Source organism: Danio rerio, chromosome 23 (assembly GCF_049306965.1).
Source record: "Danio rerio strain Tuebingen ecotype United States chromosome 23, GRCz12tu, whole genome shotgun sequence".
Lineage (NCBI taxonomy): Eukaryota > Metazoa > Chordata > Actinopteri > Cypriniformes > Danionidae > Danio > Danio rerio.
The window spans coordinates 22,714,435-22,739,745 of NC_133198.1; the positions used below are offsets into that span (position 1 = coordinate 22,714,435).

At 34.3% G+C, this 25,311-nt stretch overlaps 3 protein-coding genes across 11 annotated transcripts; 1 reads left to right on the top strand and 2 right to left on the bottom strand.

The window, feature by feature from the left end:
• The first annotated feature begins 3,618 nt into the window (after positions 1 to 3,618).
• Positions 3,619 to 12,156, top strand: emd (emerin). Of its 7 annotated transcripts, none has more exons than NM_001386483.1 (8): positions 3,619 to 3,690; positions 4,296 to 4,379; positions 5,384 to 5,479; positions 5,564 to 5,598; positions 5,679 to 5,713; positions 6,474 to 6,515; positions 6,596 to 6,646; positions 11,015 to 12,156. In NM_001386483.1, exons 2-8 carry the CDS (start codon positions 4,298 to 4,300, stop codon positions 11,220 to 11,222), a joined length of 549 nt encoding a protein of 182 aa, NP_001373412.1. In that variant the 5' UTR covers positions 3,619 to 3,690; positions 4,296 to 4,297; the 3' UTR covers positions 11,223 to 12,156. The 7 variants fall into 7 exon arrangements, with proteins under 7 accessions (NP_001373412.1, NP_001373413.1, XP_073794579.1 ...); NM_001386484.1 differs by having other exon boundaries at positions 5,682 to 5,713; XM_073938478.1 differs by having other exon boundaries at positions 3,631 to 3,690; positions 5,679 to 6,091; positions 6,137 to 6,515; positions 11,015 to 12,155.
• Positions 12,157 to 12,345: 189 nt separating this feature from the next.
• On the bottom strand, positions 12,346 to 15,132 carry si:dkey-93l1.9. Of its 2 annotated transcripts, XM_068216777.1 has the most exons (3): positions 15,012 to 15,132; positions 12,821 to 13,049; positions 12,347 to 12,748 (listed from the first exon to the last, which is right to left on the bottom strand). In XM_068216777.1, exons 1-3 carry the CDS (start codon positions 15,042 to 15,044, stop codon positions 12,615 to 12,617), a joined length of 396 nt encoding a protein of 131 aa, XP_068072878.1. In that variant the 5' UTR covers positions 15,045 to 15,132; the 3' UTR covers positions 12,347 to 12,614. The 2 variants fall into 2 exon arrangements, with proteins under 2 accessions (NP_001352013.1, XP_068072878.1); NM_001365084.1 differs by lacking the exon at positions 15,012 to 15,132 and having other exon boundaries at positions 12,346 to 12,748.
• Positions 15,133 to 15,273: 141 nt separating this feature from the next.
• Positions 15,274 to 21,666, bottom strand: haus7 (HAUS augmin-like complex, subunit 7). Of its 2 annotated transcripts, none has more exons than NM_001365083.1 (10): positions 21,559 to 21,666; positions 21,055 to 21,170; positions 20,889 to 20,956; positions 20,454 to 20,515; positions 20,076 to 20,158; positions 19,142 to 19,351; positions 17,666 to 17,771; positions 17,379 to 17,591; positions 15,763 to 15,874; positions 15,274 to 15,685 (listed from the first exon to the last, which is right to left on the bottom strand). In NM_001365083.1, exons 1-10 carry the CDS (start codon positions 21,613 to 21,615, stop codon positions 15,624 to 15,626), a joined length of 1,089 nt encoding a protein of 362 aa, NP_001352012.1. In that variant the 5' UTR covers positions 21,616 to 21,666; the 3' UTR covers positions 15,274 to 15,623. The 2 variants fall into 2 exon arrangements, with proteins under 2 accessions (NP_001352012.1, XP_073794524.1); XM_073938423.1 differs by having other exon boundaries at positions 21,332 to 21,629.
• Between the last annotated feature and the right edge of the window lie 3,645 nt (positions 21,667 to 25,311).

The window sequence follows — 25,311 nt, forward strand, 5'->3', positions numbered from 1 at the left end:
CTATTTTATGGAACATTACCATATTTATTTTAAATAATTAGTCTATATGTTTACATGTACTGCCAGTTCTATAGAGTAAACAATAAGAACTTCTGCCTCTATTAAAACCAATATCTCTTCTCAGGTGGCCTGTTCAATTAATGTGGGGGTGGGACTAATTAACCCATCCCCTTCAAGAAAGTGTCAATTAGCAAACAACTAGCTGTGGTCACGCTGCACTTTTCTCCCTGTAGACTTCCATACATCCACACGCAAAGCGTTAGACCGAAAATGCAAGCTTGTGTGACAAATTTTGCAGTTCGCTGTGTTAGAAAGTTCAAGCTTGTTGAACTGACCTGTGAAATTGCATCACATGATTGTGTGAGACCAATCGAGGATCGAAACATGACCCTTTTGGACAGGAATTTAAAAGATGGATCAACCATTCGCTTTTTTTAATGTCTAATGTCATCTTTTTTTTGATCTTGCCCCTATTCACAGCACTGTACAACGGAATTTTGCATGCACAAACTCTTGTGTGACCGCAGCATAAGTCTGTATTTACATTTAATGTACTCCCAGTTCCATAGAGTAAACAATAAGAACTTCTCCCTCCATTAAAACTAATCTCTCTTCTCAGGTGGCCTGTTCAATTAATGTGGGGGTGGGACTAATAAACCCATAACCTCCAAGAAAGTGTCAGTCAGCTACTATTCCATGAATCCACACACCCACACACAGACAGGGGGAAAACAAGAACAAACATTAGCTCGTACTGTAGACATAGAAAAAAAATAAAAATAAATAAAAACACACAGACATAATCACAAAACATGAAATTAAAACTAGAGAGGGTATATAACTTTTCAGAGGGGTCACTTGATTGCTCAATTGAGATATAGATTTGCCAAACAAATCAAGAAATTGACCCCAAGTAGCCAAAACTATTTTTATGGAGCTAGTCTTAAAAAATCTGAGTCTCTCCATCTGAACAGATATCGTACCAGAAATCCAGTTCTGGGGTAAAGGTGTCTTCCAATTGTTAAGCACTAGTGTATTAGGGTTACAGTTAGGGTTAGTTTAATTAAAAAATATGTTTGTCCAGAATCTGTTCTCTGCTGTCTTGCATCTATTGCACATTGGTGAGACAGAAGGAAAGATTTTATGGAGCTTGGCTTTAGCGTGGTGTAGACAATGTATGACCTTGAATTAAATCAGTTGGTGTCTGCTGTTGACTGAGCATGACAGTATTGAAGTCAAACTATAGTTACATGTGTCTGCCGAGAATTCAATTCCCAAATCTTTTCCCCAGGCAACTATAAATCTCATAAAGGATGCTGTAGCACAACTTTCAAACAAACACACAAATTAAGAAATAAGATGTCTAGAATCAGAGGGCTTTATAAAGATATCATAAAATACATGTTTTTTTTTTCTGGACAGAGTTCGAAATTAGACTTTACAAAATGCCTGATTTGCAAATAACGGGAAAAATGTGCATGAGGGAGATCAAATTTCCCTTAATTTACTGCAGGAAGGACATAAAGATCCTTGATAAAAACAAACCGTTTTCCCTCCAAATATATTGTTTTATCAGTTCAATTTATTCACTTTTTTAATAAATTTAACAAATATTATTGTGATATAATAATAGTAATATTAAAATGTTCATGTGATTTGTTTACAATACAGTTGTAAAGTTATATTTTCAGTCTTTTAGTAGATATGCTATATGAGACTTGCTTTGTTTTCCAAATAAGTGGATCTAAATAGATTTGCATTGTAAAAATTAAATAAAAGTGTATTAAAAAATTATTATCCTTTATTTTATATATATATATATATATATATATATATATATATATATATATATATATATATATATATATATATATATATATATATATATATATATATATATATATATATTGTTATGATACTCCTAAAATAATTCTGCATAAATCCACAATTTTTTTATTTTATTTTATTTATTATTATTATTATTATTTTTTTTTTTGCAAAATCTTCTGCAGAAATAGCAAAAACTGTCTGCAGATACTGTCTGGCCCTACTGATAGCTATTGCTTAGTTACTTATGATGCATCAAAACACAACCTAAAGAAAAGTTTCTGAGTAAATGCATCAGGTTGACGCCCATCACTGGCATGCAGATGAGTCAGAAGAACAGTCAAGAGACATAAGCAGCTGTTCAGTCCATATTAGGAAAGCGGAACTCTGGTTTTCAGGGCCCTTATCTGTTTATTGATTAAGGCCCCCAGGTGAGGTCCTTATTAAATGGGCCCCGGGTATTTTATTTTTATTGACCTTTTTTCCGCTTTGAGATATTCCATTTAAATAGTTTTGTCAAAGTTTTGACAATCTGTCACACACAGTTTACAAAGGTACTTGTTCGGGCGGTTTAGTTTGTATAAAGTAGATAGCAGTCAGATAAACGATGGCTCCTGCTGAATCATGTTATCTTGCTCTGTCGTTGCCAACGCGAAAACAAATACACAACATTCGGGGTTTTTCCCTGAGATTTTTTTTTTTTGAGAAGTCGCGATGTCGCCCCTTTGCGGTACATATGTGTACTGCATCTGGTTGCTTAAAGGTACCGTTCACCCACAATTAAGGCATTGTTTTCATATGCATCAGCCATCAATCAAAACTGTCAAGAGCGTCTCAAATTCTGTGAAACGTGTATTACATGTCCACTAAGTTGGTATTATTTATTTTAAAATGCTTGGAAAGTTGAAGCGCAAATGATTGAAAATAAGGGTGGTGCATATACATTGTATTTAAAGACAGAACAGACTGACATTCAGGACGTTACATTGAAACAACTGACTCTAGGCTATTTAAGTGATTTATAAAGCTTTGTTGTTTAATTGGAAAAATTAATAAGCTGTAATTTTGCATACTCAAAAAAAAACACAAAACAAAAAATAATATACAGTTGCCTTATTTGTTATTTTATCAAGCATTTTCTAATGCCTAAGACGTTTCCTATATTAAAAAAGTAACACACACACACACACACGCACACACACACACATATATATATATATATATATATATATATATATATATATATATATATATATATATATATATACATACATACATATTTATAATAATAAAAAGAGAGATTATAGGTTATAAATTATAATGCATTTTATTTCAAATTGTGTTGAATCAGTGAACTGAATAGACTGAAAATTCTTTTTAGTTAACTTGCTGATTCTGATTAGTTGAAATTGCTTAAAAGCACTTAAAATTTAGTTATTATTTCTTGTATAAATGTATTAGTACATTAATTATTTTATACATATGAATATTATTATTTATAAATATGAATATTATTATTAATGTATTTTACATAATGTATTGTCATTATATAAATGTATACTAATTATCTAGGTATGCTATAAATATGCCCTGTCAATCTAATAAACAAATGAACATGTGAATTTATTAATTTATATTTATAGTAAAACAATGGTTAATATTCATAAGGCCTTATAATCACTTACTAATTGGTATATAACCTGTAAAACATCACCATAATCCTGTGAGGGAAAAAAATGCTTGACTGTTTTAAACACGCCTCAGTTCAGGCGTCAGGAAGTGATGTGTTTCTCCTCCTCCAGCGCGACCAGCGACACGCCCAGCTCAGGAAAGCGCCTTTTTAACGTTCTGGAATCATTTACGGTAAATCAATTTTTGCAAATTAATATTTTTAAACATATAAAATGTGCCTATATAGATGAGAGAATACACGACGCTATTGCTTTGGCAGCGCTACAGCTTGCCCATGTATGTCATGCGTTGAAGTTGTGTCAGAGCTTTCGGTTGCTAGCTCGAGCCCGACAAAATCTTTTTTTTTTTACCGTTGTTCGCGAAAAAATCCTGATATTTTGGTTTTAATGGCCTTATATATGACAGAAGATGTCATTTTGTTTAGACTTTAATTGTAGGGTTTTTGAGTTTATTGTTACTTCTTAAAGTTTACAGCTGTTTGCACATGTGTAACACTCAGGTCCAGATGTTGTAGGCTACATTAGTCTCACGCTGAAGAACCTATTTTTTATTATTCTCATTATTAAAAAAAAAAAAACCTACTAGTTCGTACTGTATCTCTCTGAGATTACTATTCATTTTAGATCTTGAGTTACTTCTCTGTCAACCATCAGGCCTAACCTGCTAGTTAACTACCAGGATATTACATAATTCATCACTGTTCTCAACTGATTTTTAAAAAAAATATGCATTGTTGCAGCCCTAAATCTTAACACTAAACATGTTTGTTGTTGCAGATATGTCGTCATTAAGTGTGAAATCGGATAAAGAGATCTGCCAGCTGCTGGATGAATATGGCATCAAACATGGACCCATAGTAGGTACTGTATGTGCTCTGATTTTAAAATGTAAAATAGTTTTTAATATACACAGACACACACTCAGGTTGAATGTCTGAAATGTATCTGCTTTGTTGTTATTTTTTGGCAAATGGGTAAATAATAAAGCAGAATAAAGCCGAAGTTACCTTTTTACAAATAACTATAGTCATTTACAGTCATTTTAACACGATTTCAGTATTCAGACGAGTTACGAGATCTATTTTTGGTGGAATAACCCTGATTTTCAATCACAATATGAAATGTATTTCTATTTGTATTGGTTCAGAAATCCAAATGTATTTATTCAGTTTTTCTCTGGGGAAGCAATTTTATTTTGTTTTCACACCTTTATCAAATGAAAAAAAAAACATCATGACCTGGGCTGCACAATATATCCTTTCAGCATCGATATCACAACGTGCATTCGCAATAATCGCATCACTGATCTGCTATCTCAATTATGTGTAATTTTTGACCAGGAGCTTGTAGATAAAACCCACAATAGTTAAACTTTGCCATTAAAGTTTAATAGTTGTATTTTTTCGTTAAATAAATTAGGTGAGTTTAAAGCATTCCGGCACATGAAACAATAGCATTAGTTGCTTTAACAAAGACTAATTAAATTACAATTTTTATAGTAAAGACTGCCAAGTGTCATTTTACATTAGATATATGTGTCCAACTGACATTAAGGCTTACCAGACAAATATAAAACACTTTTGTATGCCACCCCACCCCCATCCCTCCAAAAATGAAGTTTACCAAATACGTGAAACATGGTGAAATCTATTTTATAAAGCAATGTATATTAATAAAAAACAAAATATCGCAATGTCAATGTTTTTTTAATATCGTGCAGCCCTAATCATGACCATATCTAATAAATCCAGACGTATTTCCGAAATTATTATCATGACATTTTTCCTCATTAAAGCATGTTCCATTAATAAAATCATCTCAGTGAATCAGGAAAAAGTTGTAAATTGATCTGATATGTTTTGCAGAATCCACAAGGAAGCTCTATGAAAAAAAACTGAATGAGGCCATGGCCAAAAAAACCAAGCCTTCCTCACCTGACAAAACATACTACAGAGAAGAACGTAAGACTTTGCTAAAGACAGAGAACTATAGAGCGATATTTGCAGTGCTGATTTACACTCTAAACATTTACTTTTGCTTTACAGAGGAAGAAGTGGAATATGTTACCTATCATCAGCCCGTAAGTTAAATGAGCTAGTATTAAAAAGTAACTCTTGAGCCAGTGATGTTTTTTATTGAGCTCATGTTTATCATTTTCAGCAGCAACAAACAAGACACGAAGTATATGGTGATGTGTGAGTAACTTTATTTAATTTTTTCGCAATACTAATATCTGTCAGTATCCCCTTTCACACAGTGATACCGGTAAATATCCAGAAAATTTCCATAACGACTTTACCGGTAAATAAAAACAAAAAGGTGTTCACACGGGCATGGACATTGCCTTATTTTTCCGGAAAAGACCATTCACACATTCCAAAATGGCAGTTTCTGACATCATTAACCAAAAATGACCTATAAACGGCTGCACTTGTAAACATAGAAGGGGCCGACCTTTTCTCGATGGTTTCACTTTTATCTTTAGCATTCATGCAGCTGCTTTGTGAGACATCTAAAGGCAGAAGCACGAACCACAGCTAAATGTTTACACACTTGACTACATTACAAATTCTGTGGATGGATAAGTATTGTCAACGACTTATATAAAACATATGGAGGAACACTTTCACATATTGACATGCTCATAATATGTGTGTGTGCTGACGCTCACCGGCTGCTTCACGTGCACATGTGAAGCAACTGAAGCAGAGCTTGAAGGTAAACAAACAGCGGTTTATCATAAACACCTTATCGGTAATTACACAGTTGGCATTAAGAAAGAACATAAAAACGTTATCTGACTAACATCTAACAGCTAAATGTGTCTGGAAAGTTTTTTCAAAGGCTTTTACTTTCATAAACAGCGCGGACGTGAATGCATCTGAGTGTTCTGATATGTGAAAGGGGCTATTATGTATGTCCTGCACAAACAATGTCCCTCTCCTATGATTACAGCACAAGGAGATCAAAGGCCAGCGATTCAGATTTTGCCCACGAGTGAGATTCATTTATTTACTTGTTATATCTCTTTTTAAGTGGTTAAAACCTTCTAAATGGAGGATTTGGTCTCTTTACAGTGTGGGGTCAAAGTTGTCAGCCTACAGAGAAGATGTTGACTATACCAACGAGTGAGTTTTTATTTTTATTGTCTTTCTGAACTTATTTAACCATGCACACAGTGTACCTTTAAAGTGCTTTTGCTCTGCTTATTTTGGGGCTGAATATTGCATTCTATCGAGCAATTCGATTTGCCCATCCAGCTGCAACCCAGTACTGGGAAACACCCATACACTCAAATTCAAACACACACATTTTCCAATTTACCTATCCTCTTGTTAAGTGGTGACGTGTTTGTGAGGTATGTAATACTGTTTCCGGGTCCAAGCCACCATTCATTTGAGTGGAGAAATCATTTGTTTATGATCACTTTTTATTCCTGCCCCACATTAAGGTTAATTTTATATAAAATCATAGTGTACACAACAATCTCTGGGCTTACTGCATAACAAATACCAAAAATTGAACAATTTATAAAAAAAATTAATCACTTTCTGGCCATCGGATATTAGGCATGGACATATATATTGCGATCGTGATTTTCAAAAGCATTAAATCGCTTTGTAAACGTTTATTATTACCATTTCATGAGTCTCCCCATTCAGTTGAATAGAGCGCTTGGACCCGGAAGCCGCTTTGCGTGACGTCACACTTAACAAGCGGATAGCACATGTCTTTGTATTGTGGGGGAAACAGGAGCACCTGGAGGAAACACAAACACGCGGAGAACTTGCAAACTTCACACGGAAACGCCAACTGACCCAGCAGGGCCTCGAACCAGTGACCTTATATATTAACGCCCCATATATATTAATTATATTATTATTATTGTTATTATTAAAAAAATACACATTCACATTAACAATAAAGCCAACTCTATAGTTTTATTTATTTTTACTTTGAGCCTGTGTGTTTTCAATTTAAAACAGCGTTTTAGAATTTAAATGACTTGCGTTTTTAATACATTTCAGAAAAACGACCTGTCCACATCATAAAGCCTAAAATACAAGATTCATGAGCATTCACTCTCATCTGTATATTTCACCAGCATTCTATTTGAATTCTGCTTGTTGTGTAATGGTCAAATGAGAGTAGCTTGACATATCAGGGAAAGATATGCAATTGTCCAGAAGACCAATCAGATAGGGACTGTAAATAGCCACGCCTCCATTTTCAAAAGTCAGTTTTTAGCCCATCTGGAAGTGGAAGTATGTCCAAACTGAAATCATTTTCATAAACATTCCCTTTTCGCTGGTCAAAGATATCAAAGTTGTGTAATTGCCAGTCGTAACAGCAACAAATCTCTTTAAAGAGAAAACACTCTATTGTAAATGGCACCTGAGTAACAGATATTGTAACAACAATCATAAATATAAACATACAGTAGACATGAGGTAAGCTTAAAATGCAAAATGTTCTAGTGTAGAAAGACTTCTAGTGTAGACAGTTGCTGCATGTGTTAGCTCTTGTGGTTTTGTCGGCCCCATTTTTGCCATGTGTGCCTTTTAATAAAAAAATATCAATTCAATTCAATTGGGCACAATGACTTTACTTGGTTTTTTTTTATAAGTGGAGCAACAAACGATGAAGTCAAGATAATAGGTCATATCCTCTGAAATGAAGTCACACACTCACATTACGAATCCATTCATGGGTTTACTGAATTAAAATTGTTTAATTATTCTGGCAATCATTTAAAAACAAAGAAAAAATCAATAAGCTAGTGATTACGGTGATCTAAACAGCTAAGCTATTATTGCCAGCCCATGCAAAACATGCACCTGCAGAAGACTCAGCAGATTACCACAAATTGCTGAACTTGTTATTTAACCTTTTTAATTTTATGCTAATGTATATATGCATGGATGTATATATTCAACTCAAATAAATATGAATATAAAAACCTAAATAAATATATTTATTCAGTTTATAAAAAGTTTATAATGATTTGTGTGTAAATCATATCAGGTAATGGGCTGTCAAATGATTAAAAAAATTAACGTGATTAATCACTTTTTTGTAATTAATCATGATTAATCACAAAACGTAATTATTCATGATTAATCATGAAATGCCGTATTTATTACTGAAGTAAATACACAGGCATGTAAGCGCCATTTAAATGTCAAAACTATCCATGCCAATAACAAACAAAAATGCTTTCCATGTTGGATTCTAAGTGGACTAAAAACACACAGACAGAGACACACACACAAACAGACAGACAGACACACACACACACACACACACACACACACAAACAGACAGACAGACAGACAGACAGACAGACACACAAACAGACAGACAGACAGACAGACAGACAGACAGACAGACAGACAGACAAACACAAAATACAATGGACCAGTTTATTCAGAACTTTATTTACAACTTGCATTTTTATATTATTATTAGCAGTACTATTGTTTGTTATATGCATATTTATATTTGTTTTATTAAAAACAAGAATAGAATTGTCCACCTGTCAGGTCAGAAATTAGAACTGAATTCTGCAATTAACAAACTAAATTAATTATGTTGGCTAATGGATGTCTTCTTCAGTGGAGTGCATACAACACCATTTGCTTATCCACAACAGAGAGAATGAGAAAGTAAAGAGGCCAATTGGAGGAGGCTCGTTCTCTATTCTTGCACTGGAGATGATCCATTTAATTGTTTTCTTGTTAGTGAAGCTTTCAGTTTTTCCACTTACAAAGTCCGCCATGTAAATAATTGTGAAAAATGTTCCATGTTGCGACGCAACTGACTCTTTAATGGAATGGGAGATGAGACTCTGATTGGTTTATTCTCTAAACACATCTATAACTCATTAAAGGGCCATGAGACCCCCCATTTTCGGTTAAAGTCTACTTCAGAATTTTTTCAAAAGATGCATGATTAATGGGCGTGGAGCTCCGCGAGCATCGGGCAGGAGTGGGCGTAGCCAGCAGGGGAGAAGGGGAGCGACCAACTGTTGTAGTCAGTTAGCTCAGAAAATGAGACAAACCGTGAGACGACGCACGAGTTTATAGTTTACAAAGTTAAAATGCAAAGAAATGAACAGTGATTTAGTGCCCTGCTACATTTGCTATTCGTAATTTCATATACAGACAACCACAATTTATATCATTATAAAGATAAGTGTGTTCATGTAAACACTATAAATGAGGACTTCTCCCTCAATCCCCGGGTCTGAATCATAGATCTAAATGCAGACTCAGTGGAGCAGGTCTCCTGACCTGTCTATTTTAACCATTAGCCCTGCTGGTAATCTGGAGGATTTAGGCAAACACAGCAGCACAGTGATGTGTCTGAATGTGAACGAACTCCTGATAAAAGACAGCGTCCGCCATTCTCTAATTCTCGTGCTGCTCTCCCGACAAAAATGCTAGCAGCACACACGGCTTTGCTGTATGATCGGCCCTGACAAGATCGCGGGGGAAAACATGCAACAAACCCTGTGGATCATGGAAACAAACGCATATGAGCCTTCATGAACGCCTAAAAACTGTGTGCTTGGGTCCGTGTCTCTCAGCTCGGGCTTGACTCTGGCAGGTCTGGCAGGTCTCATGAATAATTAAGCAGCCGGCTCTTCTCATAGGATAAGAAAACTCCGATATGAATAATAATGAGAAACCGACGCGTCATCATTGCACTTGCAGTACTGCGCTACGTCGCCGATTTTGATCCCACCCCAAAAATCAATTTAAACCCGGAAGCTGAGATTAGCTGACAAAAGCTCAAAATTATCCAGTTTTCCCCACAATTAAAGCTGACAGGTGCTAACATTGTCTTAACTGATGCTCAACACACACAAATCTGTTAATATAAAAAAAAAGTTCTCCAGTGTGTCCTGAACCTTTAAGAGAGTAAGCACAACCCTGTTAGACCATGCACCTCAGCGCTGAGCGTATTTGTTTTTGTCCTTAAAATATCAAAAGTGGATTGGGACAATCACATAATGCTTTTGCACCATGTGCTTTACACAGTTTTTATCTGGTCCACAGGTTCTATCTGGCCTCTGTTATTGCATTTTAAAAATAGTTATTCTGTATACACAGGAAAGTTTCAGAAAATAATACATTTTTGCTCCCTATTGATGGTTGCCAAACAAGTACAAAATTACTAGGGCGTAAATTTATCAATAAATACAAAGATTGCTCGAGTGAGAGGATCAAAAGATGTCAGCAAATGCAGCTTAAACAAGTACAAAGACATCTGATCAGAGAAAAAGCATAGAAACGGGATGGGTGTATCGTTCTAGAGCGCATTTGTAAGCACCTGTGTTCACAAGTAGAGCTCTCTTTAAAATGTTGGACATTTGTGCTCACACACAGTAATACATGTAATTTTGCTTCTTTTTTTCAAAACTAAATGTTTTAAAAAAGCTAAATGTAATGTCAATATTATAAATTAAATGTCTTTTTCGTCTTATTTTGAAGGCCTGTCACCCGCCAGTCTCACTCAGCCTATCAGAGCTCTTCTCGTCCACCAAGCTCTAAACCCGTCCAGAGTGCAGAGAGCACAAAGTCTGCAGGTGTGCCGGCGTGGCTGCGCATCCTGGTGTTTCTCATCATCGCTGCCTTTTTGTATTATGTATACACATCTATGGAGCCAGCAGAAGAGACGCCATTCAAAACCATTCAGTAGAACATATTATAGTCATCAGCCCCAACCAAAACTCACTTATTTAAACAACCACCAAAAATAGAGCTTGATCTAACGGCAAACCATGTTCTCTGATAGAGTTGTTCTGCCACCACCAATTGGTGTAATATGTTAGTCAAATATTTGTCTTGCAGATTTTTATAAAGAAACAGAAACGTATGAAAGGTGAATTTTTATAATGACTGGGGCATTTTCAACATTTTAGAGCTTATTTTCTTTTAAAATTGAATGTTGACATATTTACGCTGTGTCCGTATGTTAGAGGCTTATGTTCTTGGGATATTCTGTAAAGCTTTATTTGGTATTCTGCCTCTGTTTGCTTTTTTTTTCTTGGTTTAAACCGTTTTTTCCCCCTATGATTTTTAGGGTGCTGAATTCTTCTGAAGCAGTGCAGATTTAATACGCACATTGTGCTATTCTATGTACATTAAAATGCTTATGTAGAGGGAGGCACAAGCACGCACACACTACATTTACATTAGTAGTAACATAAGTGCCTTTGTTACGATTGTTATTTAAAAAAAGTATAAAAGAAATATATTGTATAAACTGAATTCATTTTTGTTAAAAAAAAAACCCTAAGTATTATCCTCTCGACAATATTGATAACACTATTAGAATGCATTGCTCATTTTTTGTTTACTGTTTTGTTTTAATAGTTTCCCATAAAAGTAGCTATGCTACTGATATATTAATATTGAGTTTTCGTTAGATATTGATGTTTTATTGTGTGAATTACGGAAAGTAAATGAACAAAATGTTTAAACATTCGTCAAATTGGAAAATGACTAACAATTTAAACCCATGCAAACCACTTGTAAAATATCTGCTTACCTTGGCTGGCATTTGTTTTTTTTCCTGTATGCATCAGCTTGAAACTCTTTTTGAGCAAAAATAAAGTTGTTTTAAGAAAGTTCTCAGCATTATTCTTTAAGCCTCATTACTTGAAGACACAATGCAAGCATGCCTACTGTCAGTGGAGTGAATAAACTTGATTAAACTACAAACTCACTTTACTTAAAATTACACATTTGCTAAGATAGATTTTTTTTGTTACGTTTTCTTATTTGCAATTGCAAAAAAACAAACAAAAAAAGATAGGAATGGCAGAAAAACGTTTTATTATGGCAGCAGTTCTTGGATCGTTGTTTTGTGAAAGTGTAATAATACAATTTGTGTCTAAATAGTCACTTAAGCTGTCCTTGTAAGTGATGTGAGGGAAGTGCAACATCATATGCTGTTTCTAAAACAAAAAGAGTTGTCAGTTCCGTTCTGAAGTATACATGTCCACAAATATTAATTAAAATTCCATTCGTGAAAACAGTATACAATTTGCCTCAAATTGGAGGAAAAAGTTTAATTAATTTGTTCTGCTCATCCTCCGGCCTCAAATCCCAATGCTGTGATGATGATATTGATAAGCACAGTAAAGAACACAAAAACGGTGGCCATATTGTTCATCGTGTTCAACCTCGGCTGCTGCTTCACATCATTCAGGTCGGACTTCACTGAAGAAAACATCAGTGTTTGTGTCAATGAAATGAGAGCAGAACGTTTGAAACTGACAAATCTTAACTAACCAATGAAGATGAGCAGGAGTCCAACAATCAGCTGCAGTGAGATGGAGATTGAGATGAGAGCAATAAGAGTAGTGTAGAAGCGATGCTGAGCTCCAGAATGAAGCACCGTCTTCAGCTGAGACGAGTTGGCCATCAGCAGAGCCACATCCAGCATGCTCTGCGCTGCACTCTTCTTACTAGCGTAATCATTCATGTTTAACACACCAGCTCTACTTCCTGCCCCAGGAGTCTGACAAGGAGTAAATAATAATAATAATAAACACAAAATACAATAACCTGTGCACTCCAAAACATTCATAATATATTAAATAGGTATATAACACAAAAGTTACTGACCTTGTGTGCACATTTATACTAAACAGCACCATGCTATTAAAGCCCGTTTTTTGCATTATGGTAAATGCTTTTTTTTTTTTTTTTTACTGGAGTTATAATCCCACATATTTAAAATTTCCCCTTTTGAAATGTTAAAATAAAGCAGAGAATACAGCCCCCAGAGTTAATGTTAGCTTATGTATTTAATAACATGAACAGTGCTTGTACAGCATTTATAGCTTTTAGCATAGTTCTACATTTACTAATGCAATATTAAAATCCAACGATGTGCTTGTAACGTTAGCTAATGCACTGAATTTACACGGCGAATAACTGCATTTTTATTTACTGTCGGTAACTAAGATTCATAAATACTGTGAACAAACGTATAGTTCATGATAGTTAATACATCAACAACGTGTCAATTATTGTAAAGTGTTGCCTTTATATCCTGCAATTTGTCAAATATCTCACAAAAGTGACTCTTTTTCCTCACAATTTGCATAAACACAGAAAACATCTATTGCTGTAACATACTCAGAAATGTTAAGCAAACACCAACTTCTATGGTGAATTTCTATGGTTTTCTATTGCTATTCAGACTAATCTTAGAGTTTACTTCTTTAATTTAGGTAAGAACATTTTAATATGTGATTTTGAAATATCAACAATTACCAATTAAACTTGCCATTATTTTAGGTCACAAACTGAACTTTTTAACTGAAAGGTCACTCTTCCTCAAATGTCTCCACATGACACTCTCACTCAAGACTTCAGCAAATAAGAAACTTCACACATCTCTGCTTGTACACACAAATGCAGGACCTTTTTAGCTGAAGTATGAGCATCACATAGGTGCTGTTCAGTAGATGTAGTCTTGTGGAAGTCTGCTTGAATGTAACAAGTCTACATAGAATACAATAGTACCTCCAGTAAAAGGTATATTAAAAGGCTGATCACACAATTTAAGGTCCATTCTCACTACTAATAAACAATTAACTATGATTTTTGCCTCAATAACTGCTTAATTTTCTCCTTATTAATATTTCAAGTAGTAATTATGCACTGGTTTAGGTAATGGGATGCAGAATAAGATCAAGTAGAATGTGTACTTTAGTAGAACAACTAAATAGCCAATATCTTAATACGCAGCTAATAAGCCGTTAGATAAATGTAAGGATTGGTTCTTAAAACAAAATGTTATACCAAAAGGTTTTATCTGAACTTGTAATTAGGACTGCACAATAATGGAAAAATCTAACATTGCAAACTTTTTTATTTTGCAATATATTTTGCGATATGAATACAGTTTCACCAGATAACCTGAATATTCCTATTTGGCCAAATTTATGTTATGTTATGTTATTGATTGGGTTCTGCAGTGGAAGTTAATCTCTATAAAATCTAATAAACATTCTATACATTTTTTGGGGACCCCGACATGTTTTAATTGTGGTCTTTGCTATTTGCAGTGCATTTCTGTATTCACATGTTTTGAGGATTTTCATGCATACCAATCTATAAATAAAATCAAGAAAAAGACTAAATTAAAAGTGTTTTATCGTTTCCCCGAGTCAAACGGTATTCAAATACAGTAACTGAATAATCAAAATAAAAATAATTCCAAAAAAATAATCGTTGGTAAAGTTACAAATGGTACAATTTCTTATGCCTAAATGCTTTTAATGTTACTTTACGATCACAGGCATTAAAAACACATGCAAATGATGAATTATAATCCAGACTTAACATTGCGTATGCTCGCGTTGTGACTATTGCGAATGATTACATTGCGATATCGATGCTAAAACGATATATTGTGCAGCCCTACTTGTAATATTTAACAACATAAGGAAAACACAATTCTGTTTCTCACCTCTCCATGTTGATTGTGTGGTTGACTCTCCATTGGCTTCTGGCTCCGATTAGCAACAGAAATGTTTACAAGAAGCTCACAAACAAAATCAGCTCCACCTGAAAAGCTTTTTTTAAACACTACAGCTCTCTCCAACAGATGTGCTTTTGACTGACAGAAAGACCCTCCCATCAGTCACTCGCATCAATGTGTGAAGTGATGGGAACCCCTTATTCCTTCAGCAGACGTGTTTGAATGTAAAAAATATCTTTAAACTAAAAAGTGCAGTTTATGCAAGGTGAGTCTTTATTAAAACATAACATAAATGCAATACTGATACACTGTGACTGTTTGGAGATGAAAACATACTAAAAGCACTGGGGTTTATAAAGAAAGATGAAGTTTCTTATCAGATGGAGCCATTTCATGATTAGTAGATGCTTTTGTTAGTTCATATTGCGTCTAGCAGTGCATGACATTGCGGGATGTAAAATAACATGTTTTTAAAACCGTTCTGGCCATATAGAGAAGTGGTTTTATTTTGGTTTTACACCTCACACCTTTTCGCCACTTGAAACTTCAATTGAAGGTCTAGACTGCAGGTTTCTGCTGACTGTGAGAGAGTCCTTCCGACTATGACTGGTGCAGGGAGAGAAAAGCCATGTATCTGTTCTTCAGCTCCTCCAACTGCTTGGCTAATGAAGAAAAAAAAAATGTTAAAAAGTTTGAAAAAGTTTGCTTTAAAAAACAAAACAAACCAAAAACCACTGACGCAGTGTGTGCTTCTCTCCTTTAGACCAGTAGCGTCTGTCTGTCTGCAGCTGTTGAAGTGTGTGTGTAAGAGACGTGGAAGTTTCAGAAAGCTGCTTCACAGCCTCCAGCTCCTGAAAAGGACACAAAGAAAATGCTAAGTATTTGTATTTGAATAAGCAAAGTATTTGTAGTCACTAATGAGACATGATGACAGAAAAAAAGAAAAAGGTGGAAAAATTTGACTCAACACTTTTGTTCTCTCAACCACAAACAAGAACTGCATTCAGCAAGACTCTGTGGCGTTATGCTAAAGCAGCAGTGCATTCCTCCAAGTAAACGTTCTATTGAAAAAGCTTTATATTCTAAAGCAGAAATAATGCATTCAAAATGTATTGTTTTGCACAAGTACCCTGAGAAACTTTTACTATTTCTACACTAATCTGGATCAAGCTGTAAAGTCTGTTTTGAACTGCCATTCTGTCATTTCCCAAACACTGGTCATAAACGCTGAAAGGACCAAAAATGCTCATGTGCTAAAGTTTTTTTAATATACTTTATAAAAACATGGTGAAAATATGTTGATGAAAAGCAGCAAGTTGTTAAAATGGAGCGACAGTGAGGTGGAGCTGTGAGTAACAAAAAAGTGAAAAGTTGCAAAAAAGCAAGTGAGAACACAGACTGAGACACACGCCAAAATAACAGCTCTGAGTAGACTTTCTGTGTCCTTTTAGGAAAGCAATATAAAACATGTGAGCCATTCCAGCAATATGGATGTGACATTTGCAGTAAAAACTCAAAACATAAATTCATATAGAAGGTCTATGTTCACATTATATTCAAACATCTGTTTCTATTTTCCAAAACAACTGACCACAGAGTTACGGGAGCAGAAAAATATCAAGTTGTAAACATTTTTTATTTTTAAATGAGGAAAATAAACATGCGTTATGGATGCGACAAAAAAAGTTAGCGAGTTTCCTGTAGACAACGTACTTTGTAGAAATTTTGTGAATTAAACTGCACAAACCAAAAGAAATAACGCTAATCAAGAGGATAAAGGTTTGTTTACTACAGAACAAAAACAACTGATTTTATTTTATTTGACATTTTTTTGCATCTATAAGAAAAAAGCTTAGTTATGGATGTGACGTCTCTCCGTTATAGATGTGACCAATGTGAAATTGCCACTTGTGTGATTTTGGTAAAAAGAGACATTTTTTTAAGTATTTTTAAAGCACTGTAAAATAGTTGCTTACACAAAAAACGCAAAAACAGTTTCAATATTTCGGCAAAAACATAAAAAAAATTTTCATGACAAAGTGGACATTTGCATGGAATTGCTCATGTACAAATGGACATTTGCATAGCAGGTCATTTTCATTAGAGAGTGTGTATTCATTGAACACTGTCCACTATTTTAGCTGAGTTGGTCAAAAGACTAAAAAACGTGTCATTGTTTTTGAAAGCCACACTGCAACATGAAATTTTCAAATTCATCCACTTTGGAGAGCGTTTAATTTAGCGTTTTCACCATAACTCTTCAGAAAACCTGTTAAATTATATTCAGATTTTAAACTAACAAAAACACAAAATGAACTCTGTTAATCTCAAGCAAATGAATGTGCAAAGCTTTACCGTATTACATGTGTGCAGGAGCTGATGTACAGATTGAAACACAGTCATCTCTGAACTGAGGGTTGGAGGGGATCGCTGGCAGTACCCCTTAAAATCAGTGTTATAGATGTGTCCGAAGGCCGTCATGAGCTGAGACATGTCCGAGATTGCCAGTTTCAGTGCACAAGGAGACAACACTGCAGAACCTGAAGAATGTGACTGCAGAAACTCACACTGAGGGACACAGAGAGGATCACGTCATTACAGAAAAAACACACATGACCTCAAGATTTGAAATGTAGTTCCACCTCTTTATGGAGCTCATCTAATGTGCTTTGAGTAGACTTCAGAAGTGCCATGGCCTCCGTCAAGCTTTCTTCTCCATGACTTACAAGTCGGGAATCTTGATCACTCCTTCAAAAGCAGCAAATAACAACCGTATTAAAAGACGTTATCACGTATTATCACCTATTCATTGTACATATCGCTGTCAACACTGCCAATTTTAGATTGTCGTGTTTTTTAGGAGTATGCTCTTGTATTGCATTTTGCACTATCTGTGTTTTGCACTGTCATTGTATTTTGCACTGTCATTGTATTTGCACTGTCTGTATTTTGTACTGGCTGGAGCCAGCACCTAAGCTTTTCACTTATCATAGCACACGTGTTGCTGATGATGTGACAATAAAAGTGATTTGATTTTATTTGACAACAGACTAATAAAAGACCATACAGGGCAATCATTCATCATATTTTTTGTCTTGTAAGTTCTTAAAATAAAGCTGCATATCTGCCCATTAATTGGCATTCGTAGAATGGCTTTTGGATCAACACTTGCCAGTCACAGACAATAGTTCTTTGTCAACCCGTTTCTATATCAGTGTGGCTTATAGACTTTTAGTACTTTTTTGCAGTTGCATTTTTGTCTTTATTATGATAGGATGGTATGTAGACAGTATGTAGAAACTTTGAAAAGAATAATTGAGATTGGGAAAGGTATAAAAGCCTAGACTCAAATCCTTGCCCGAAATGCAATGGCATTATATGTTGGCACACTGCTCATGAGGCTATTGGCATTAATCACCCTGCTTTTAAAGGGGTAGCTTTGTTTCTTTTGTTTATTTTTTTATTTGGAGAGGTTTTACTAGGGATGCTCCGATAAGGAATTTTGAAGCTGATACCAAGTACTGATTCCTCGTCATGGTGTACGGCCGATACAGATTACCTATTGTGATGCTTCAAGGTTTATAAAACTTAAACATTGCATAAAGCACGTTTTTCCCTTCAAGTACATTTCTTAACTGAAGTTTTTAACTTACCTAAAAGAAAAATAAATGATGTTGCATATAATCCCTTAAACAAGTCTCTTATAAGCATTTAGTTTGCACATCTAATGGCCAGAAGCAGCTTTACAGAAAATAATAGATTAAACAGATAAAAAATTTGGTAAGAAGTATACAATTGCAATTTGGAAACATTGCAAATGAAGGAAGAATAATTCAATGTGGCTCAATGAAGAAAAAGTTTGGAGCATATATTTGATTCACAAGAATGCATCTTCCTCTGCTTGTAAACCCATAAAAAGCAATTGTAAATCATTTACTTTGATTTATCGGCTGATACCAATCTCCGGTTGATTGATCGGAGCATCCCTAGGTGTTACAATGTAAATTTGTATTATTCTGATTCGCGAAATGATTATTATTAACAGCAAAAATAATAAACCATTAAAAAAACAGACAAAAAAAACCCAGAAACTATAGGTGACTGACAAAGACACAAACCTGCTTACGAAATCACTGAATTTACTGTGGTTCCCATTGATTTTGTTGTGAGCCGAATGTGTGCGTATCAGATGTTCACGGATGTGTGCAGGCCATGGATTGCAGGCTGGATCCAGAAGCATGTAGAGGTCAGGTAAATGATCCTGAGAGATCAGTTCTTCAAGAAGATCATTGCTCTTTACACCTTCATCTCCAGAAGATGAGTTCTGCCTGCATCCATCAAAACAAAATGACATATATAAACAAGCTCACATTAAAATATTTAGCACTTTCAGACGGTGTGAATAAAGGTTGATGTTAAACCTGGAGATGCACTGAGATGATTTGGCAGATCCCAATGCTAAAGAATTTAATTTAGCAACAGGTTGAAGCATTTATAATAAGCACAAGTGACATTTGAAAGAATTATATGACATAAGCTAACTCTCTACAATGTGAAAAAGTGAGTTGGGATGCATATAAACTTGATCATGAAGCTTTAGCTCCAGACTGCCGTGAGTGTGCTCAGTTTGGCTGAGGCTGTGAATTAACAATGTAATTATGGTAACATGCTAATTATGTTCAGTTGCTTGCATTTGGCTTCAACGAGCTCTTTGTATCTTCAAGAGTTAAAGGGAATCATTTTGTTTTTTGACTTTCATAGTGCTAGTAGACATTGACTAGCATATTATTAATCCCCAAATAATTTTCTTTAAATATTCTGCATTGCAAAAAAATAATCTATACCGTAGCTGATGTGAGTGTGAGTAAATTAATTAATTAATACAATATTACTGTTTCTGTGTGGTTTTACCGTTTTAAGAAAATTGTAATATCTGTTTAGGAAAATTATACCAAAAAATAAATAAATTTCAGTGGAAATTGATCAAAAATGAAGCAAATACATCAGAGCATATTTAGTTAAATCACTATTACAAAATGCTTTAAGAGTTACCCAGAGCACAGAGAGGAGTCTGCTTGAATAACCCTTAGAAGCTGCTCTAGAAACACCAGCTGTCGTAAAGGCGGTGCAAGACCCTGAAAAATAACAAATCGGTTGTCAGAAATAGCAAAATAAATGAATTATTTTAGTTTGTACATTTAAGATAAGATTGTCTTTCCTATCTAAAATGTCAAGTACCCAGTATAAAACTACTTGATTTAATAGAAATATTTTGTGCAAGAAAGGTATTGCTGTAAAGTTCAATAATGAAAGCCAAAGTAAAACCAAGAGCACGGTTTTTTATACAGTCTAGTCTGGTCATTAGAAAAAATAAAGAGAGCAAACACATTTTTTTTCAGTATAAATCTGCATAATTATTTATTTCCATACCTTGATTAAATCCTTGTCGTTAGCTTTACATAACATCATCTCATAACCAAACCTTGTGAGCTCTGTGTGAGAGAAAGAACAAGACGAACCAAATTATCATGAAAAATTCAAAAAATGAGTCAACCAAACTTTTGTTGAAGCTCTTCTACATAAAACAAAACATTTAGAAATCAGAAATTAGAAAGAGCTTTATTGACAGGTACGTATACACATAAGAGGGATTTGCTTTTGTGACAGAGCTTCTACAATGCAACAGAATTACAGAGACAGGACAAAAACAGATAATAAATATATTTTAAAAATAGCAGTAAGAAGTGAATGCAAGTATACAAATTGACAAGCATATGCACATGTATTTTACTATATACAATGTTATATGTGCAGCTGTTATGTGCAAATTGACATGAAAGTTAAGTAAGTAATTTAAAGGATTACCTTCAATCGATTCTTCATTAGGAGTTGATTTAATAGAGGAAAACTTTTCCTTTAAGGATGGACAGATGCTGTTAACAGCAAACACAATATATCGATGCATTTTAGTATATGAAGTCATGATGAACAGATCTGGCAACATCATCGCAATGTGAACAGTAATTCAGACCTGGCGCAGATCCACTTGAGTATATCAGTCCTGTGAAAAGACGGAGTGCAGAGGAGCTCCTGAACGCTATCTGCCTCCCTCAGGTACAGTCCATCCACCAGGGGACAACCCAAACTCTGAAAACATTACAATTTAAACACCACATCTAACGTTATTAATTCTGACACCCGGGTTCTTAAACTGTATGTAACGAATCGCTAAATAGATCACGTTACTTAATTTAAAGAGCCTCACAAGCCAAATTAAATCCAAAACTATATAAAAAAGTACTAATCACCTTCGTTCAAGTGATGAAATAATAATAATGACTGTTTATACCTGTTACTATATACAATCGCCGCTAACGTTAGCTTAAAAACTAGCAACTGATGTAACGTTAGCTATTTAGATGTTAAGTTCTACTAATGACACAAAACAGCTGGTTTTAAGTTTGCAAAGCGTAATGAAATTATGAAATGTCTCGTGGCAGCGTGTGTGGCGGGTGTATGAAGATATGCAAACTACCTGAAGAGTGTTGTATACTCGCAGAGACAGCTGATGTTCTTTCGAAATGCCCGCCATGTTGTTATTCCTGCAGTGAGTCTGTGCGTCTGTGACGCTACAGCGACGCTCAGCGGCCACGCGCATATTAAAACTGAAAACTACACGGTAACAAATATGGTCATTAGTGTTATACTATGCTGTTTTAGTAAATCGATTCGTGTGCTAAATAGACTAGCTTGCTATAGTTTTTCTGTAGTACATACTATATGGCATTTTAGTGTGTCTTTACTTTTATAAATTGTGGGTAAAAGACACGTTTTCTAAAATAATAATCTAAATTAAACCCCCATATAGTCTTTAATTCCTGCTTTTTTTTTTTAGAAAACGTGTACAAATTCATGGTTTGTTATAATGTGACTAATTTACTTACTAAACGGCAATTAAGGTTTTATTTATTTATTTAAAAAATTATCATATGTCTGTTTAGGCCATTATGGGTAACTTTTTTATTACAGTAGATCCAAACAGCAAATTCTTCAGTTCATGGTATAGTTAATGCATATATGTACGTTTTTTTTTTTTTTTTACAGTCTATGGTTTTAGCATAGTTACAAAATATGGTTGCATATCATGCATGCGTATTATACTTTACAAGTGAAGCAATAAGCATAACCCAGAACAACTAAAATCCTCCTGTTCTTGTATCAGATATGATTTAATGCATTCCATGCTTAGCAGTTTGGGCTGGTTTATGGGTGTTCTCTAGATCTGTTAAACTTCTGAAATGTCTTATTTACTCAATGATTTCTCTTCTTACTTGGCCAGGCACAATATATATTTATTTATTTAAATTATAAAATATGTTTAGGAAAACTATCATCTGTGTGAACATAACGTGATTTACGTGGCCTAATAGATTTATTTTGTTACATCATACTGTAAATTAGACACAATGTGCTGGTAGTTTATGTTGTAAAACAAAATATGTATTGTCAAGTTCATCAGTTCTTAAGAAAATCTGAATTACAAAACCTTTCAGCAGGGTTTAACTCTAAAGATTTTTTCTACTGGTCTGATCGGGCCAATGATTCAGATTTTTTCTTGCCCTGCATGGCAAAATTTTCTCTGGCCCCACCAAAAAAAAAAAAAAGAGAGAGATTAATAGCTGTTTTTAGCCACATATTTATATAATGCGTCAAAAATAATGTCTGTGAATCTCGAATTTAAATATTTTAAAACGTTAATAAATGTATAATTATCAAAATTCAATGTGTTATGCAAACAAAAAAAAAGCATTATGGGAAATGTGCAGGTATTTTATTGCCGTTCGAAATTATTTACCAAAAGGTGGCCAACTTGTCATAGTGACGGCAAATTGTGTAAAACATCACTTAATTTTTTTTTTTGTTATAATGTACCCACGTAAATGTCTGATTCCAGATAGAATCTTTTAGCTTCATAATTTGATGTTGCCGTCTCTTTACTGTACTGGTTGTTACCAGGTTACGGCAAAAAAAGTATGATCAAAACATCAAATCAGATAAGAGGAACTGCAACTGCAACTCAACATCACAGAGAAGGTCGCATTTAAAGGTTTAAAAGCACAAACTTAAAATTCACGCGATTGACAAATAGTCTCACAGGCACATTAAACTTTAGTGAAAATGCAGCACTATCCTGATTGGGCCAGTAATGATCCTGTCTACTGTCCCAAGCGTCTCTCACGCTGACCCTGGGCCATCGGGCAGTCCTCATTGTTGAGCCCTGCTTCAGTAAAGATCTTGAAGGAACCCATGGCAAAATATTCTTCTGTGCTCTGACATCATGTATTCACCACTTGCACATTGTAATTTAGTTTATATTTTCTTGGAATAGTTTGTGTTGAGGATAGTCAGTGTTAACTAACGTGTAACAGCATTTGATTTTGTGTGTGTGTAAACTAAGATTTATACCAGAAAATATAAATCGATTGTTATTTTGGAAAGGTATTAAAATTTGCTGTTAGTCTACTCACCCCTTTGTTTAAAAACATTAAAATTTTGTGATTTATAAAACAACAACTGTCAATGGTTACTGCAAAAATTATATAGACAAAACAAAGTGAACACCCATGGTTCCTGACCTGTGGAACTATACAAAACGGTCAGTCAATGCAAAAAACTGAATTATTTAAAAAATCATAACGTGAGCTTCCTCACATGGAGACATATGTCACATGGGAGTTGATGCTATCATTATTATGCCTTTGTTTATGTTACTATTCAACAGAAAGCTAAGTAACTTTTCCCTTAATGTAAAAAACTGAGCAAGGAAAGATTCAAGTAAAATCTTGGAATTGTGACAACTAACCTTTCATAATGAAAATGTTAAATGACTGACTGTAATATTAACTAAAAAGAAAGAAAACTACTGTACATTTTTTCTTGAAAATGTTGCGTCAGTTATGTGAGCTGTGTAGTTCTTACTTGTATGTCAGACAATTTTTTTTTTTTTTTTTGCATTTTTAGGATATATATGTACCTAAATAAAAATGTATGTAAAAAATATTATATCATTAGGCTGAAGAAATAATCACAGGCACACAATAAAAAACACAACCACAGACACTGGTCAAAGTTATTATTGTAGAATACTTTGATTAGATTTTTTTTTATACAGACAAAAAGTGTTGATTTATTTTCCCATTAAATTCTTAGATTTCCATACAGTTTAGTCTACAGTATACAGCTGTGTTCTTTCATCATAGATAGATACTTTTTTTCTCTTAAGTAACAGGCAGGTAATTATTAATATATTTAATAGTTTCTTTTTTTCTCTTTTTTGTCTTTTTTTCATTGTAGAGCAGTAAGTGTATGTTCAGGAGAATGTGCAACTGTTTTTTCCATCAGCTAAAAGAGCACTGATGGAAAAAGACAATAATAATAATCATAATTATAATAATAGTCATAATAATAATAATGTACAAGCTGTTCAATTTATATTCTTTACAAAAAAGCAAAAAGAGAAAGAAAGAGGAAGAGACAATAGAGTAAAACAAACAAAAATGTGCTTAAATCGTAAACAAAAAATGCACATGTGCACATTTTGCCAAAATGTACAGTGATGGTGCAGTTGTACAATAATTTATAACTTTTATATTAAATATAGTATATTATTTACTCTTTTTCACATTACATTTTTTCACCTTACCTTGCGTGATTTTTTTTCTACAACAGAATGGAACAAAATGAAGGCAGACGATGGAGTTTTGGATTATCTGTTTTCTTTTTTTAATATATATATTTATATATATGCGCATATATATTTGTCACTCTATCAGGAGTCTTAATAAAGTGGCTGTTTGTTGTGGTGGAGAGGAGGGATACCATACATATGCCACTGTAATATATAAATATCATCACTGTCTGGAGATGATTGGGGTATACGTCTTAGATATAGTTAGATTTTTAAAAATAATAAAAAATTCAAAGACGAGCTTAGCTTGAGGCCTATTTTGGTAGTTAAGCTTTGCTGAGGATAAGATAAGGTTAGGAGATGTTTCTTTATCATGGTTTAGCAAGTAAACTGAGCTATCCTCCCTGACCACCACTTTGGCCTGCTGATTGTGTTTAGGCCTTCAAATGGGTTCAGCCTGTGAGACCTGCCAGCGCTCTCCATATTAGAGACTCCACTGGAACTGTCTGAAACTGATTGAACCTACTGAAAGGTCGCACACATTCATGCAGATACAGCACACATGTGCTTTAAGGAATTTTCTGGGTTCACAAATTAAGC

What these genes read in the sequence shown, in the direction of transcription:
- emd (NM_001386483.1), top strand. Translation starts at nt 4,298, where the DNA reads ATGTCGTCATTAAGTGTGAAATCGGATAAAGAGATCTGCCAGCTGCTG. An exon ending in CAAACATGGACCCATAGTAG is followed by an intron (nt 4,380 to 5,383) that starts GTACTGTATGTG and finishes TATGTTTTGCAG; the next exon opens with AATCCACAAGGAAGCTCTAT. An exon ending in CACGAAGTATATGGTGATGT is followed by an intron (nt 5,714 to 6,473) that starts GTGAGTAACTTT and finishes CTATGATTACAG; the next exon opens with CACAAGGAGATCAAAGGCCA.
- si:dkey-93l1.9 (XM_068216777.1), bottom strand. Translation starts at nt 15,044, where the DNA reads ATGGAGAGTCAACCACACAATCAACATGGAGAG. An exon ending in CACACAATCAACATGGAGAG is followed by an intron (nt 13,050 to 15,011) that starts GTGAGAAACAGA and finishes ACTCCTTGTCAG; the next exon opens with ACTCCTGGGGCAGGAAGTAG. An exon ending in ACTCCTGCTCATCTTCATTG is followed by an intron (nt 12,749 to 12,820) that starts GTTAGTTAAGAT and finishes TGTTTTCTTCAG; the next exon opens with TGAAGTCCGACCTGAATGAT.
- haus7 (NM_001365083.1), bottom strand. Translation starts at nt 21,615, where the DNA reads ATGGCGGGCATTTCGAAAGAACATCAGCTGTCTCTGCGAGTATACAAC. An exon ending in TTCAGTGATTTCGTAAGCAG is followed by an intron (nt 17,772 to 19,141) that starts GTTTGTGTCTTT and finishes CTGCTTTTGAAG; the next exon opens with GAGTGATCAAGATTCCCGAC. An exon ending in TCCTGCACACATGTAATACG is followed by an intron (nt 15,875 to 17,378) that starts GTAAAGCTTTGC and finishes TGTCCTTTTCAG; the next exon opens with GAGCTGGAGGCTGTGAAGCA.